Genomic DNA, 17,684 nt, shown 5'->3' with positions numbered 1-17,684 from the left:
CAGGGTGAAAAGTTTTACCGTGTCACATCGGATATATGGATATATACATTTGAAGCATTAAACATAGACTAATAACAAAACAAATTACAGATTCCGGCTGTAAACTGTGAGATGAATTTATTAAGCATAATTAATCCGTCATTAGCAAATGTTTACTGTAGCACTACGTTGTCAGATCATGGAGCAATTAGCCTTAAAAGATTCGTCTCGCAATTTACACGTAATATATGCAATTAGTTTTTTTCCCTATATTTAATACTCCATGCATGTGTCAAACATTCGATGTGACAGGGTAAAAAATTTTGCCTGGGGTTTAAACGGGCCTTCAATGTGAAATTTTCCTTTTGGCAAACAGTAGTACAGTTGCAGAGAGCTAGCAGTAGCACTCATGCTAGTACAAATCGGGAAAAGTACACGCAAGGTCCCTCAACTTGTTAGCCAGATACAAAATCGTCCCTTAACCACAAAACCGGACATCCGGCGTCCCCTAACTTACAAAACCGGTCACAATAGGACCCTCGGCGGTTTTCACCCTAGTTTTGTCCCACGTGGCGGCTGACTCAGCGTGGGACCCACGTGGACCCCACGTGTCAGTAAGCCACGTCAGCACCCTATCTCTCTTTCTCTATTTCTCTCCTTCCTCTCGCTCCCTGCTCTCGCACAGGCGGCGGCGCGCGCGGCCGAAAGGTGGTGTGGCTAGCGACGGCGGTTCCCGGGTGGCGGCGCGCGGGCTCAGGGCGGTGCGAGTTCGCCGGCCTCCCCGTCCCCCTCGTGTGGTCGGCGATGGCGGCGCGCGGCTGCGGCCATCATAACTGACGCGGAGAGGAGGGCCGATGCGGCGGCGGCACCGACGCGGTGGAGAAGAGGGTCGGCGCGGCCGACGGGGAAGAAGCGGCGGAGAGGAGGAGCGGCGGTAGAGTTGGAGCCACACGCGCGGCCGGCGGAGGCGCGGGGAGGCCGGTGAGCTCCTCCCAAGTCCAAATCCGGCGGCGAGGCGGGAGGAACGCGGTGACGACGGCGGGGAAACACGGGGAGGCCAGTGTCGGCTTCGAGGCGGGAGGAATGCGTCGGCGTTGGCTCAGGGGAGCAAGGCGGCGGTGGCGGCGGTGAGGGGAGCAAGGCGGCGGTGTCAGCTTCCTCTCCGTGCTCGCCGACGAGGAGGAGCGGCGGGCGACCGCAGCGGCCAAGCTGGAGCCACACGCGCAGCCAGCGGAGGCGCGGGGAGACCGGCGAGCTCGTTGGCTGGGCGGTGGCGACGAGGCAGGAGGAACGCGTCGGCGTCGGCTTGGCGGTGGCGGCGAGACGGGAGGAACGCGGCGACGACGGCGACGCCATGACGGCGCTCGAGGACCAAAGCCGCGATGCCCTCGACGGCTGCCCGGCTCCTTCCCCGGTGGCTAAGCCTGGGGGAGACGTCGACACCGTCTTCCTCGGCTTCGTCTACAACCACGCACCGCTGCCGCCCTTCGCGCCGCCCGTACCATGCATGTCTGTTGGCCGCAGCGACCGCGCTGGGCTGCCGCCGCCCTCCCCTTCTCCCGTGTCGCCGCCACCGCGTCGCCGGTCGGCGGTCGTCGGACCTCCTCTCCCGCCTCACCCTGGCGACATCCCCACCCACCGCCCGGCCCGTCCAGCCTGTCGAGAGGAGATAAGTAAGAGAGAGAAAGAGAGAGAGAGGAAGGGGGAGGAAAGATAGAGAGAGGTGATGACATGGCTTACTAACATGTGGGGCCCACGTGGGTCTCACGCTGAGTTAGCCGCCACGTGGGACAAAACCGGGGTCAAAACCGCCGAGAGACCTTTTGTGACTGGTTTTGTAAGTTGGGGGACGCCGGATGTCCGGTTTTGTGGTTGAGGGACGATTTTGTATCTGGCTAACAAGTTGAGGGACCTTGCGTGTACTTTTCCCGTACAAATCATCAATCAATAACCAGCCTGACCGTACCATTTTTCTCGTTTTTTGATTTTTTTTTTTGCTCTTTCCGTGCGACACGTAAAACACTGCGGGGAGAGGCTCCTCAATTGGGCGTATAGACTGCCACTGAGCAGTTTCTTCGGTCAAATCCCTGTTCCCCATGCATGTGATCTGCCTAGTGTCCGGTTTGTCTCACCGCCCATCTCCGATTTAGCCGTATTCTTAAAAAAAGAGGGGAAGCAGAACCAAGTCAAGATGATATGGGTCGCCCCTTCTTCTTGCGTCAAAGATCTTACCATTTCCGAAGGAACTGGGGCTACATTTCTTTTCAATTTCCATTCAAGAGTTTCTATCTGTTTCCACGCCATTTTTTGAGAGCTCGAAACATGAAATGGATAAATTCCTTCTCTCTAGGAACACGTAAGAATGCATGCATGCCACGCGCATCTTAGGTATTTTGCAAAAAACTTCTTGTCCATGTATAAAATTTTGATCTGACCCTTACCCTGCCTAAATGCCTGTTATGTTTTTTTTATAGAAAACCCCTTGCCTTTCAGAGAAATACAATAAGAAGAAGCATGGTATCCGCTCTGTCTTCGATTTTGTTTGAACGGGGAAGCTGATTACCGCATCGCGCACGATTGTACTGACGCGAGCGATAGGTGACAGATGAAAAATTACCGGAAGCCTTACGAATTTTTTTATTAGGTATAGATAGATATAGATATAGATTTATTTATTTTGGACAAAGAGAGTGGACCTTTCCCATTTCATCAACGAAATGCAATCAGTTCAAGTGCATTACAAGACACACTCGATATTAGGGATCTACCTTTTCGAGGCCTTACTTAAAAAACAACACAGTGCAAACTTATGAATTTCTTTTATACAATATATATAAAAGATTACCTAGAATCTACAAGCAGAAGATAGCTTCAAAGCCTAATAGGATAGCCTGATACCGGTATCATATGGGCCGCCGTTATGCAGTTGGGCTTTGGCTTGAAGCGTACCTTCACACCTTGAAAAAGCACAATAGCGATACCAATATAAGCATCGCATGAGACTATGAGATGGACTTCTCTAAATTGCTACTAATAAAATTGTTAACCTATAGTATTATATGTTTCAGCTTTATTATAAACTTCATCGCTTGTCTCCACATATCCCTCAAATTGGGGACGATCTGTTTGTTATTAAGAAGCACCAACAAAGGCTTCAGTTTTTCACCAGAGGCTTCATTCAGTCAAAGCTTGGGAACAAGCCTCCTTCCATGGGAACGTCTAGGAGGTAGGTCCAAATCTTCCCACTCTGGATCATCGACTTTGGAAAAATATTTTTCGACCACCTCGTCGTGCACCTCTTCCAACCTTGGAGGCATCCACTGCAATTAGCAAAGATGTCAGGGTTAGATTTAATGCTATGCCCATGCCAGATTAGACAATATGTGAAGAACGAATTTTCTGACAAACAGGATGTTAAGCTGACCTTTGGGTTTCGATCTCTATCCAACAATATAGCCCTGCATCCCTGCAAATAGGAATTGAATCGTCCAAAGTATGTTCATCTTAAGTGAACATGTCATGGGGAGATGTAGATAGATATTTACCTCAAAGAAGTCTCTACTGAAGTCACCACGCATCACATGGCAAACCATTCTATATTCTCGACGTAAGCATTCACCAACAGTTTGTGTTCGCCCTTCTCTTATCTGAACTCACAGTAAATACAACAAGCTAAGAACATAATGGGGGCACAGATGGCTAGCGTCTCGCGAACTACATATACTACAGTAAAACAAAGACCTTCCCTACTGAATGTTAGGTGTAAAACAAACTTTTCTTAGAGACTAAGCTCCACTTTAGACCTTAGTAGGTAGTGATAGCTGGAGGTTTGACACCTCGAAGCTCATGGTGAGATTGGAACTCCCATTTGACGCAGTAGTAATTCTAATCTCTTGGATAATGTGGAAAGAACGGAACGCTCAGGTGTTTGACGGTGCCAGCAAATCGGCCTCTGAGGTAATCTGCTGCATCATAGAAGAATGGACTTAGCGTGATGCATGCTTGGGAGGAATGTTGATCACTGAAGTGCGCCGATAGAGGGCTGCCCTGTTGTGGCAGCAACCAATTCTGTGCCTCTCCCGGACTTAGGGCCAATTCTGAGCTTTTAAGTTGTGTTCCTGTGTTAGGGTGATCCCTAAACAACCATGTTTGTTGTAAACAATACTTTACTCCTCTTGATCTTAATAAAATTGGTCAGGGCTTCCTTCGTTGTCGGCCTGGTGAAAAAGACCAGAACTCCCAAAAGATAGGTCACATGATCTTAAAAGGCTAGAAACTAACCATAACACTATTTTCTGTCAAAATTGTAGTGGTTATACAAAGTGAACCATCTAACTGCTTTGTTCCGCTAGTTGTAGCGAGCGCGCCGGCGGCGCGCGTTTCCGGCCAAGAAGGAACAGCGCCGCTGCGCCGGTGCGCGCGCCTCCGCTACGATTTTTTTTCGTTTTTTTTACCCTTTTTTTCCTTTTTTTTCTCACTTTTTTCTGATTTTTTTTTATCTTTAGCATATTTTGAGTTTGAAAGTTTTCAAATCTGAACTTGAAAGTTTTCAAATCTCGATTTGAAAGTTTTCAAATCTCGAGTTGAAAGTTTTCAAAATTTTCAAATCTGCATTTGGAAGTTTTTGAATCTCGAGTTGAAAGTTTTCAAATCTCAAATTGAAAGTTTTCAAAATTTTCAAATCCGAACTTGAAAGTTTTCGAATCTCGATTCTTGAGTTGAAAGTTTCGAATCTGAGTTGAAAGTTTTCAAATCTCAAGTTGAAAGTTTTCAAATATGAGTTGAAAGTTTTTAAAATTTGACTTTAAAATTTAAAACTTAAATCGAAAGTTTTCAAATCTAACTTAAATTTTTTTTAATCTGTTAGTAAAAAAAATCTCCCGAATCTTTCCTAATTACTATCATTACTGTTAAGTATATTAACTAATATAGGTAGTTAAGACTAAAGGGAAGGGGGGAATGCTCGCCAGCTACTTTCCTGGTGCCCACGCGCGCGCTAGCCACCCCCTCCATAGTTTCCGCCAGACGGGATGTTGTGAGAAGGGCACTAACTCTGTCCCAAACAGTGTACTACTATAGGCCATACTAAACAATACTCCCTCCGTCCCACAATATGAGGGCTTTTGAGTTTTTGCTTGCAACGTTTGACCACTCGTCTTATTCAAAATTTTTTTGCAAATATCAAAAATGAAAAGTTGCGCTTAAAGTACTGTGGATAATAAAGTAAGTCACAAATAAAATAAATAATATTTTTTTAAAAAATTAAATAAGACGAGTAGTCAAACGTTACAAGCAAAAACTCAAAATCCCCTATATTATGGGACGGAGGGAGTACTACATTATGTTTTTTAATAGATGACGCCGTTGACTTTTTGTCAGACGTTTGACCATTCGTAATTATAATTTATTTTGTTGTGAGTTGTTTTATCACTCAACGTAATTTAAGCATGATTTGTATCTTATACATTTGCATAAAATTTTTAAATAAGACGAATGATCAAACATGTGTTTAAAAGTCAACAGCGTCATCTATTAAAAAACGGAGGGAGTATTTACCAACACAAGCTTGATCAGGAGATAGGGAGGATCCGGCAGAAGCACGGAATTCCTCTTGTAGTGAAAATCAGATCGGTTCTATTAAGAATAGGTCATAAGCAAGGGTAGGGAGGCTGCAAGCTCCAAGTCGAACAGAAAGAAGCAAGCAGGGGGTGTTGCATAGCACGCCGGAGATCAGCGTAGGCAACCAAACTAAATAAGGCTTAAGAAAGTAGTTGGTGTTTTTAAGCTGGCTGCCTTTTCTAGCACATGTACTCTTCTGTGGAGTGAACGAGCCTTGTCTTCCCTCCAACGACTAGTTTCAAAGACATTTACAAAGCTTTTAGAACTGGTATGCCCATACATGCAATTTGACTATGCAAAAGCTATAATCTTAGAAGGTTTGTTTTTTTGGCTATAGGGCTGATCTGTTGTGCCAACTGCCAAGACAAAAGAGTAGGGTTCAGTTCATAAAGCTATCTGAAGTATGCGCTTGAGCAATATAAATACTGGTCATATGAAACCATATAAAGGATTGATGGGTCTAAATAAATAGTAGTGCCTTACACTACAATAATTTGCATCAGAAGGCACCAAGATAGAATGACTTGAGTAACATAAAGACGTATGCTTTGGAAATGTTTGAGAGGATACCGATCTCAAGGATATTTTCATACTAGTAGGAGAAGCCTTCCTCATGGACTGGATTGCAGAAGCAATCCATTCATCAGCAACATTTGGAGCCTCTTGTTCCTAACATGATACACATCAAATTTAGCACAACAGAACTGGAGAGTCCATAGAAAGCAAATGAGGACTTAGCATAACTCACAAGAGAGGCTATGATTTCTTCTACTGTTTTTTTGGAAAAGCATTTGTTGATGATTTCTAGCCTGCAATCATATGACGGAAGTAGCAGATATGGATTAGGCAATAAAAGTTGACCTGAGAATGAAATGAGAAAACAAAACCTTGAAATGAAAGAGGAACAAATGGAATCTCCTGACAAACTAAAATAAGTCCTTCCAAGTTACAATGCACTGACAATTGCCTTTTTGGCCTTCAAACAAGATTAAGAAAAGCAATACCCAAAAATGAGTTCAAAGATGAGGAGAATATAGAAAACACACGGGTAACAGGTTAGGCCGTTAGGGCATAGGGAACGGCTTATTTAAAGCCAGGCCAGACAACCATTACCAAGCTTTTTGATAAGTTGAAGCCCATCCATCTATTGAAAGAAGACACAAGATGTGGGAAGTGCATGCTGTTGCTTTCCTATATCTCCCCCATTCCAATTCCTTACATTTCTCCACCTGCCCTTCATTACAAGCTAATATTATTTCAAAAGGACTAGTCTATCTATCTGGGGGCTGAGGCTTGGACCCAAAATAAAGTTGTTTGGAGAGGATAAATTGGTCAAACACGCCCCCAGGATGAGGAGTTTTTCCTGCATGAAATTTATATTGATGGTATAACTATGGAACTTTATGTAGCTACTAGTAACTTAAAAACTGTAGATTAATCAATCTAAATTTAACATGCCAAAAAGGATTTGTACGACAAGATTACTTGGTGTGAACCAGAATATCCCACCTGTCCAGGATACGTCATTTTTACAGGGTACACAAAGGAAGTAGAATAAGCTTGACGTGCATGAAAAGGTAATGTCTGGACAATTGCACGCTTACCTATTCAGAGCGCTTTTTTCTTTCAGAGATGGTTGTTGCGAATATTGATCGATAATTCCACATATAGCAAATGGATCAGATGTATCAACCTTTTTAAGTGATTCTTCTAGCAAAGACAGCCTCTGCAAGAGTGAGTGTACTAGTAGGAATTAGAAAACCAGCAATACTCGGGTTATCTATAATCACACTTGGAACAAGTCAAGTGTGTAGGACATGTTATAACAGTTGACTTCCAAACATAAAACGAACAAATATGTGGTCCCACACTGAACATAAAATTCAAAAGCCACTGGCAGACCTACATCTGAAGGTACAAAATGAGTTGCTAGGCCACAAGCAAGCATTTCAGCAGCATCCAACCTTACACCAGTAAGACCAACATACTCTCCTGAGAAAGACATAACAAAAAATCAGTGAAAACGATCTCCAATGATAGTTTCCCATCAAATTATAACTTTGTATGGTGTAATTATAACAAATTCACCATTATATTAAAATTCAACAGATGAATCCTGTGGACAGGCAATAAAAAATCTGGCCACATACATTTCTTGTTTTTACCAAAATTTATTAAGATGATGGGAGAAACAGAGTGGCCATATATATTTCCACACCCACAAATTTTAAAATCATGTAATAATATGATCATCCTAAATAAAAAATAGGGACTGTTTATACATCTGTTGATAGAATATCCCACCTCCAATCTTTCAAATTTTGGACCATTGGATATGCTTTGAGATTCGTGCACAGCCTTAACCCTAACCTTTTTTCTCCCATTCCTCTCCCCCTCGCGCATTCCGCCGCCGCCGCTCCCCTCGCGCGCCCATCTCGCCACCACCTGATCCGCCGCCGCCACCGCCCCAACACGCCGCCGCCCGCCTCGCCGGCTGGCCGAAGGGAGTCAACGGCGCAGGCGAGGTCCCCCCGGCCGGCGCCCTCCCCTCCCCCTCCCTGTCCTCTTCTTCCCTCAAGCCGATGGCGGCCGTCGTCCCCGTCTCCGACTGCGGGGCGCCACCACCGGCCGCCTCCTCCTGACATATCTTCCGCTTTGCCCCCGTCTCCTACACCGGCCCACCGCGAGCTTCCGACCCCGCGGCTTCGGCGGCGGCGCCGCCACCTCGCCGCCCGCCCGATCCGCCGCCCACCGCCGGGCTACCGCCTCCCACGGCCATCCCTCTAAAGCCGGCGAACTCTCCCCCCTCTTCTCCCCTACCCCTCCCCCCCTCCCATCCCCACCGCACCCCGGACCCTAATTCGTCGGCCCTCTGCCGGAGTTTGGGTTCCGCCGGCGCTGGCGCCGGAGAAGAAGAGGTGGTCGCTGGAGTTGGAGAAGAGCACGAATCGTGAAGCACATCCAGTGATCCAAAATTTGCAAGATTTGAGGTTGGATTTTCCCTAAAAAATAAGCATTTAAGGATGCATAACTGCACATGGGTTTCCAGTATTCATAATCAGTTTTAGACATTGCAATGAGAATTCATATGATCATGTGTGAAAGTTCAATTGAATAAAGGAGATATGAGATAGGAAAAAAGTTCACCATAGAACCCAAGAAGTCGAGATAGAAAATATGAAGCCCCAATATCTGGAAAGAGACCCAACGCTGTTTCTGGCATAGCAAAAACCTGTATAAATAGTAGTAAAAATACAGAGTCAATCTCTAGGCATATGCTGGTAAGCTGTTTATCCCATGAAAAGAATCAAACAAGCTTTTTATGCACACCAGCTACATCCTTTTTGAAATGATTTAAGCAAAAACGGAAGGTTCATATAGAGTTTGTTCCGTAATATATACCGTGCTATCTGTGACAACTCGGAACCTTCCATGTATAGAAACACCAGCACCTCCACCCATGACAATTCCAGTTAGAAGCGAAACCTAGATAAGAGTGTTGTAGCATTCAGTGGTAAGAATTGAGCAATAATGACAACAATTATGTGGACAAGCAGTTTCAAAGCCATAGCGACAGCTTACCTGAGGTTTGCTATATGTTGCAATGATATAGTTTAACAGAAATTCATTTCGGAAAAAATGAGCACCATATTTCCAGCTATCTGATATAAGAAATGCATAGTAAAACTAATTAGATGTCAAGAAGAAAATTCTCTATATATTGCATGTTAACAGTGAATTAGCATATAGCATATGGAAAGGCAAAGGAAGTCAAAGCAAAACAGCTAAAAGCCAAAAATAAACCAGCTCAAGATATTTGACATCATAGTCTCAAGGATGCATCATATGTGTTGTTTACCATTATTTATAGACCGGACAACTGCAGCAACATCTCCACCTGCACAAAATGCTCTTCCTTTTCCCTGACAAAGGAAAAAACAAGTGATGACAAGAATGGCAACGAGTTATAAAAATCAAGCTGAGCACAAACAGCAGCAGTAAAGGTAACAGCAGGAGGTACTAAAGATGGAATTATCCCAATAAGTCAAGACTCATATATCAGCAGCAGAAAATCAATTACATTTCATCCCGGCGAAAATCAATTACATTTACAAATGGCAAAAGGACAGTTAGCATGCAACAAAAGGCACGGGCAGCATTGTTGTTTTACGTTACTACAACTTGGTTGTACAAACTTCAATAAGCGGATGAAACTTTGAATTCATGATTTTGGAAATTTAAACAGGCAATTCATGTTTGATGTTAGCTACTACCTCGTTATTCATTTTTTAAAAAAAGATAAGCCTCTAAATACATTGTTCAAATATGGACCACATTAGATATTTCATTATTGTAGGACTCAAACATGATCGTTACCTTCACAATCAATAGTTTAACTCCATCATCTTCCTCATAAGCAGTGAAGCACCTCAAAAAACACGTTATCTAGAAAATGAAAGCAAAAAAAAATTATCAAATCAGTGTTCCTGCACCCTATATATAGTCGCTAATACCATATATGCCCCATTACTTATTGAATCATTGTCATGTTTTTGTCTTTAGAAGTCATACCATTGCAGAGGAGAGGGCATTCAACTGCTTTGGCCTATTCAAAACCAATGTCCGTGTTACACCATTTGCTTCTACCAAAACCTGGCAAAAAGAGAAATAGTAGAAGATATTCTCAGTAACAGGTAGAACCAATCATAAAAAATATGACATCTTACAGATAAGACTTGTGGTAGACAGCACACAAAGAAGATACAGATTGTAACAATAGTTCCCGATATGATAAATTGTTACATCGAATGCCAGAGTGTGGCCATTTGGCCGTTTGGCAAAAAAAACATGAAATAGGAAAATTAAATGCCTAATTACACGCACAACAGACAAAACCGAACAAAATTAGAATGGAGTTTAAACTCTCCATTCTGCTTATATATTCCTTAAAATAGTTGTGTTCTTGAGGCCAGTTGAGACGAACAGAGGATACAGAAACAATCTGGGTCAAACACAAGACTGCTATTTTTTTTTATTTGTAGGAATTCTACAGCAGAATGGTTTGAAGTTGAATCCTAAGATAAAACCGACCTCCCCAGATGTAACCAGTGTTACCGGGACACGCGAGTCCAAAAAAATTTTCCATGTCGACACGCATCCCCGTGTCAGCTCGTGTCTGACACGGTTCGACACGCATCAGACACTACTAGCGGTGTCTCTCTCAGCTGCCATAGGCGAGCAGTGCCGGTGGTTGTCTGGCAGACCTGTGGGAGAGGATGGGAAAAAGAAGGCAGAAGAGAGAGAGAGAATGGGATGGGAGAGCTCGATGGGAAAAGTAGCTGCGTGCGTGCATCTACAATGCACAGGCATACTAGTAGTACTCCAGAGACAACTAGTAGTACTCATGAGTAGTATTGGTAGTGGCATGTGGATGGCAGGATAGCAGTGGGTTTTTTTGTGCACAACTGCACAAGGGATCCTCTACACATGAAATTCACTTATTTTGGCTGTCAGTCTTTGTCCTAACTAATAAGAAGATAGGATCTTCTGTGCAGAATAATGTGTGACACCATATGTTTTAGTGTTTTACTGACTAAGAGTATGTTTTATTTGATGATATATATAATATTTTCACTAAAAATCATATTTATGGAGCGAGTCCCCGAATCCTATTTTTTCTTAGCTTGCCGAGTCGGACTCCGACACCCGTGTCAGTGTCCCGGTAACACTGGATAAGTAATTAGCATAATCTGTTTGCAGTAACCTAGTCGAATTTCTGAATTGCCTGTGAACTACTACAAGAGTATAATATAAAAATTAGTAGAGTGAACGAAATATGACCATGTATGTGACTACAATCGCCATGGTGATTAAAGAATAATAAAACATTCACGCCATCCATAGGCAATTGTCTACTACAGTTGTACACAGCGGCATCAACAATCAAATTAGAGATCAGATTGCTGCTACAGACGCAATCGAGCATCTTAAAACAACCTAAATGGATCAATTGATACGACCGAATCAAATTAGGAAAAGTAGCACCTAATTCGCGGATGGTTGATTAGGCTTCGATCCGTGAGCCAACGAGGCAAAGCGCAAAAAAACCAGGAATCGAACGCGGGAGTGAATGACGAGGTAGGGGAAGGAGGAGGAAGCGGCGAACTAACCTGGTCGGAGTCGGCGGGAGACATCTCCACGCGGTCTCAGAGTCAGAGAGGATGCAAGCAGCAATGACGACGACGAGGAAGTCAAGTGAAGTATGACAAGCAACCAAAACGTTTGGATTAAATATATTTTTGAGATTTACCCTACCCGTGGGATTCATGTCAGTTAGGTTTGGTTGCTTGTCAAAAATATATCCAGTCAAAACGCTTTGGATGCTTGTCATACTTTACTTGACTTCCTCCTCCTCGTCATCCCTGCTTGCATCCGCTCACCAGGTTAGTTCGCTGCTTCCTCCTCCTTCCCCTACCTCGCCGTTCACTCCCGCGTTCGATTCCTGTTTTTTTTTTTTGCACTCTGCCTCATTGGCTCACGGATCAAAGCCCAATCAAGCATCCGCGAATTAGCCGTTGATTTTCCTTATTCGATTCGGTCGTATCGATTGATCCATTTAGGTTGTTTTAAGATGCTCGATTGCGTCTGTAGCAGCAATCTGATCTCTAATTTGATTACTGATGCGGCTGTGTACAACTGTAGTAGACTATCGCCCATGGATGGCTTGAATGTTTTATTACTTCTTAATCACCATGGCGATTATAGGCACATACATGGTCATATTTCATTCGCGCTGCTAATTTTTATACTCATGTAGTAGTTCACAAGCAATTCATAAATTCGACTAGGTTACTGCAAATAGATTATGCTAATTACTTATTACATCTGGGGAGGTCGGTTTTATCTTAGGGTTCAACTTCAAACCTACTCCCTTCAAGCATCAGACCTACCCTTCATCCAACTCCAAATTGGCACCTTCAAACAAAATAAATCATGGAAACTGGAAGCGAGAGGAACCTGGTGAGTCAGTTCTGACTTCTTATATAGGAAACATAATAAGATCTAATCTAGCAGTAAGCAGTTACCAAAACTCAAAAGACTAACCGACTAAAGATTGATACTAGTACCACAGTAATTGTTCATTGATCATGTGACAGCACCAAAGTTTTAACGATGAAGTACTGAATTCCAACCACACTATCATACACGAAGGTAAGTTCTGCTTCTAGACGAACTATGAAGAACTATCAAGCCACCGAGACTAGAATATCTTTTTATGTCAACGTGAACATATCTCCCAGATCCTCAAAAGATATCCATTGCAGAGTCAAATCATTTATTCTAACTTCATTCATAGTTGACATATATGATCATGCACACCATGTTTCCATATTGTTAATCCATGAATGAACAACATTTTCATGGGAAACTAAACATGCATCATTTGTAATTTAAGATAACGCAAAAACCATAAAATTCATGGACATGGAATAAATTTCACCATTGAAAAGGAAGCAAGGCAAGATACTGAATTATGTGGAAGATGACAAATATTACCACAAAAAAATAATTGACCACGAGGAGATTATAACTCATGAAAGATTATAAACAAATTATTATGTATAAATTAAGTATTAATATGTACATGATACTCTCGAGGATGTGGCATCTCATTGACTTGGCAAAAAAGACACTAAAACTTATCACCAATTAAGAAGAACTTACCTTCCAGTCCAATTATGCACTGCTATATTTCAAGATCGATACTTCATACAAGGCCCATTGTAGAAGAGACATTAGTTTATACACTTAAGATGTAATAAGCGAGGAAAAAACCAGCACTCCCTTGACGCAGTAAAATTGTGTTTCATTCAACAAAATGCATTTGCATTGAAGCATTTTTGTGTAAAAGAAATTCATTTCAAGTTTATGGAAACTATTAAAAATGAAATGAACAAATGCTGGAACCAGTTCTAGAAGGTATCAATAAAATGACATCAACACAAACCATAAGAGGACACAAATTTAATTAAGCTGATTGAAAGAAATCACAGGTTTACTCAACAAGAACCAAAAAACACCTTCTATATTTCTAAGACCTCTATTATCAGGGAGCACAGAAAAACATATTGAATTATACCAATCATATCATACGAAGATGGTAAGGTCATGCTAGAGACAATAGGTTCGATAATACACACCATGATTCCAGAGCAAGTAACAGAAATTCACTTTCAACGAAAAAATAATCACAGCATGAATAGAATGGAAATGCATAAAGTACAAATTTAGCATCTCATCATCATATTGCATCACCCAGTTCTTCACAGCATGATTGAATTGTACAATCATTGTGTGATCACAGCATCATCTAATATCACTAGTTATTTACAGCATGAAGGAACAGTTAAAAGCAAAACACAGAATCACATTACCTGACTCATAGCTTGCTTAATAATATCTTTTGCCGCTTCTATCTGCTTCTTATTCCCAGTAATACGTACAGTTCTTTCTGTCAATGTAACACCTTCCAGAGGATGTTGGGGAATCAACTACATGAACATTTATGACCACGATCAAGCCTAAGTTGATGTAAGCATCGGCCATTACAGCATAAGAAGTAACCTTGGTAGGAGGAATCTTGCCGTTCACAGCATCTACAGATGCCTCAGCAGGAGCAGCGTCACTGTTCTCTGTAGCTACCGGCTCATCGACCTTCGCGGAGGACTCGTTGCTCTGCAAGACACCTGATTCAAAGAGAGACCACGATCAGATGAAACGGACTATAAACCCTTCGCGGATTATTCAAGCACCGAATGAATTAGAAAACACATAAGCATCATCCCGTGAGACGGAAAACCCTATGCGCAAAACATGTGGGGAAGGAGGGAGGCGGGGGGATGAGGAGATCCACCTTCGCCGTCGCCTTCCACGCGGGGCCGATTGGCTTCCTCGCCGCCGCCGTTGGCGTCGGGGGCGGCCTCTACCTCCTCGATGCTCACCGGAGATCTGACAGAAACCGAGTAGTAGGGAGGAAGAAGAAAACACAGCAAGAGAAAGAAAGAGAGAAGCAGAGGACGGGTAGTATTTTTCCTCTCTTTTTCGATAGATGTCACGTGCCTACGGGCTGGCGATTTATACACCACACACCCGACTCAACAACCGTTAGCCCCACAAGCCAGTGTCAGAAATCAGTACATAGACTCAATATGCTATAGCCACTCGAAAACGTCTTTTCGCAGTACGTCTTCAGTTCGACACACCTCCTTCGGTCGTTGCCAGTAGCTCATCCGGCATAGGCATAACAGTTGCCCCCCCTGGAATTGGAGCTTGTCCCCAAGGGACAGCGTCCGGAAATCTGGTGCGAACAACGTCAGCATCCTCCCAGGTGGCCAAAGCAGCAGGAAGAGAACCCCAACACGCTAAGTTCTGGACCACGGCAGCATTGCGGGATGAAAGTGGTACGGATAATTTCCGAATTCACTTCGGTCGGATTTTTTTCGGATATTTTCGGATTCGGATACGAATTCGGATAGTTTTTCTCGGAAACGGATTCGAATACAGTAGCGATGGTATCCGTCGGAACTCGGATTCGGTCGGAAACTATCCGGACTTTTTTTCCGGATATCCGAATCAAAATCAACAGCCAAATCCAAATCAGCCACATCAAAAATCGAAAAAAAAAATAAAAATCTCGAAAATGCCGAAACCCTAGCTCACCGCCGGCGACGCCATCCTCGTTGTCGCTATCGACGTCGCTCGAAGCCTCCACAGCCGTCCTTGTCCTCGTCGTCGCCGTCGCCGCCACCAGATCTGCCCCTCCCATCGTTGTTGTCGGAGCCGCCGGAGATCCCAAGCCGCTGCCACGCCGCTCACGCCGCGCCGCGCCGCTCCCGGCCACGACCGGCCCCTGCCCAGCCCGCCGCCGCTGGATTTGGGAGGGGGAGGGCGCCGGCCGTCTCGCCCGCCGCGCCAGGCCGGCACCCCGCCGTGCTAGGCCGCCACCCCGCCGCGCGCCATGCCCGCCCCTCCCCCTCTGGCGTGGAGAATCGCGAAGAAAGGGGAGAAGAGAGCAGAGGAGATAAGAAAGAGAGAGAAAGAGGAAGAGAAGAAGGGAAAGAAAAGGAAGAGGAGGACCCTTACAGTTGGGACCCACCTTCTTTAATCCAATGAAAAACTTTGAATCGAATTTTATCGTAGTAAATGAACTCATATGAAAAAGTTGTAAAAAACAAAGTTGTAGAACTCATTGACTTCTACCATTTTTATTTTGGTAATTTTTCCATCCGAGTTTTATTGAACTATATAAAATTTGAATTTTAAAATATATGAAATTGAAATAATTTTTTGGGTATTAAATGTTTTCAAATGAAAAAAACTGTCAACAACAAAGTTGTAAAACGCATCAAGATCTACAACTTTTGTTTGTGTCATTTTTCTATGTGACTTTGTTAAACAGTTTGAATTTGAATTTCAAAATATGACACCTTCAAACAACATTTTCAAATACTAAATGATTTCAACTAAAAAAGTCATCAATAACAAAGTTGTATAACTCATCAAGATCTATAACTTTTATTTTGGTCATTTCTTCATCCAACAAAGCGATAGTAACATTGTTTACAAAATTTACATATCTCACATATAGTTTCATAAGTTATAAGAGAGATATGTAAATTTTGTGAACAATGTTACTACTGCTTTGTCGGATGAAGAAATGATCAAAATAAAAGTTGTAGCTCTTGATGAGTTCTACAACTTTTATGTTCATGACTTTTTCAGCTGGAATTATTTACCGCTTCAAAATATTATTTGAAGTTGTTATTTTTTTGAAATTCAAAATTTTAATTGATAAAACAAAGTCACAAGAAAAATATGGCCAAAATAATAGCAGTAAGAACACACTAACACAATAGAGCATGATTTTACAAACATTTAGAAAAAAGAATCATCCAATTTGGAGTTCATATGAGTGCGATAAACTAGTCTTAAGGAGCCGCATGAGAAAATGAAGGTCGATTTTTGCAGATGCCGTCACCCTCAACCACAAAATTGGATATAGCAAAATTATTAACACTAAAATTTGGAAATATTCGTTGATTTGTGATGCTTAGTTTGAGGGGTTTTTGTTCCGATTAATATTCGTCACCGTATTCGTTCCATTTTGTATTCGCTCCTATCTGTATTCGACAATATTCGATTCTGTTTTCGTATCCGGGGTTTCCGATTCCGATTCCGAAAAAAATATGAAAATGAATATGGTAGAGCTAGTTTCCGTCCGTATTCGATCCGTTTTCATCCCTAATAAGAAGTAACCTTGGTAGGAGGAATCTTGCCGTTCACAGCATCTACAGATGCCTCAGCAGGAGCAGCGGCTCATCGACCTTTGCGGAGGACTCGTTGCTCTGCACGACACCTGATTCAAAGAGAGAACACAATCAGATGAAACGGACTATAAACCCTTCGCGGATTATTCAAGCACCGAATGAATTAGAAAACACACAAGCATCATCCCGTGAGACAGAAAACCCTATGCGCAAAACACGCGGGGAAGGAGGGAGGCGGGGGGGGATGAGGAGATCCACCTTCGCCGTCACCTTCCACGCGGGGCCGATTGGCTTCCTCGCCGCCGCCGTTGGTGTCGGGGGCGGCCTCTACCTCCTCGATGCTCGCCGGAGATCTGACAGAAACCGAGTAGTAGGGAGGAAGAAGAAAACACAGCAAGAGAAAGAAAGAGAGAAGCAGAGGACGGGTAGTATTTTTCCTCTCTCTTTTTCGATAGATGTCACATGCCTACAGGCTGGCGATTTATACACCACACACCCGACTCAACAACCCTTAGCCCCACAAGCCAGTGTCAGAAATCAGTACATAGACTCAATATGCTATAGCCACTCAAAAACGTCTTTTCGCATCAGTTCGACACACCTCCTTCGGTCGTTGCCAGTAGCTCATCCGGCATAGGCATAACAGTTGCCCCCTGGAATTGGAGCTTGTCCCCAAGGGACAGCGTCCAGAAATCTGGTGCGAACAACGTCAGCATCCTCCCAGGTGGCCAAAGCAGCAGGAAGAGAACCCCAACACGC

At 43.4% G+C, this 17,684-nt stretch overlaps 1 protein-coding gene across 20 annotated transcripts; it reads right to left on the bottom strand.

Annotated features, from left to right (window-relative positions):
• Nucleotides 1–2,646: 2,646 nt before the first annotated feature.
• Nucleotides 2,647–17,320, bottom strand: LOC4351929 (3-hydroxyisobutyryl-CoA hydrolase 1). Of its 20 annotated transcripts, none has more exons than XM_066306446.1 (18): nucleotides 17,102–17,320; nucleotides 16,915–17,014; nucleotides 14,513–14,607; nucleotides 14,224–14,345; nucleotides 14,034–14,150; nucleotides 10,171–10,251; nucleotides 9,976–10,044; nucleotides 9,458–9,521; nucleotides 9,181–9,260; nucleotides 9,001–9,084; nucleotides 8,746–8,830; nucleotides 7,501–7,590; nucleotides 7,203–7,341; nucleotides 6,347–6,407; nucleotides 6,169–6,267; nucleotides 3,525–3,626; nucleotides 3,404–3,445; nucleotides 2,647–3,299 (listed from the first exon to the last, which is right to left on the bottom strand). In XM_066306446.1, the coding sequence occupies exons 5-18, from the start codon at nucleotides 14,040–14,042 to the stop codon at nucleotides 3,162–3,164; spliced, it is 1,143 nt and encodes a 380-aa protein (XP_066162543.1). In that variant the 5' UTR covers nucleotides 14,043–14,150; nucleotides 14,224–14,345; nucleotides 14,513–14,607; nucleotides 16,915–17,014; nucleotides 17,102–17,320; the 3' UTR covers nucleotides 2,647–3,161. The 20 variants fall into 20 exon arrangements, 15 of the variants coding, with proteins under 15 accessions (XP_066162543.1, XP_015619698.1, XP_015619704.1 ...); XM_015764212.3 differs by having other exon boundaries at nucleotides 17,184–17,320; XM_015764218.3 differs by having other exon boundaries at nucleotides 7,203–7,324; nucleotides 7,505–7,590; nucleotides 17,184–17,320.
• Nucleotides 17,321–17,684: the final 364 nt, after the last annotated feature.

Source organism: Oryza sativa, chromosome 12, assembly GCF_034140825.1.
Source record: "Oryza sativa Japonica Group chromosome 12, ASM3414082v1".
NCBI lineage: Eukaryota > Viridiplantae > Streptophyta > Magnoliopsida > Poales > Poaceae > Oryza > Oryza sativa.
The sequence above is the reverse complement of the archived record's forward strand: the minus strand, read 5'-3'. Positions and strand labels throughout refer to the sequence as shown.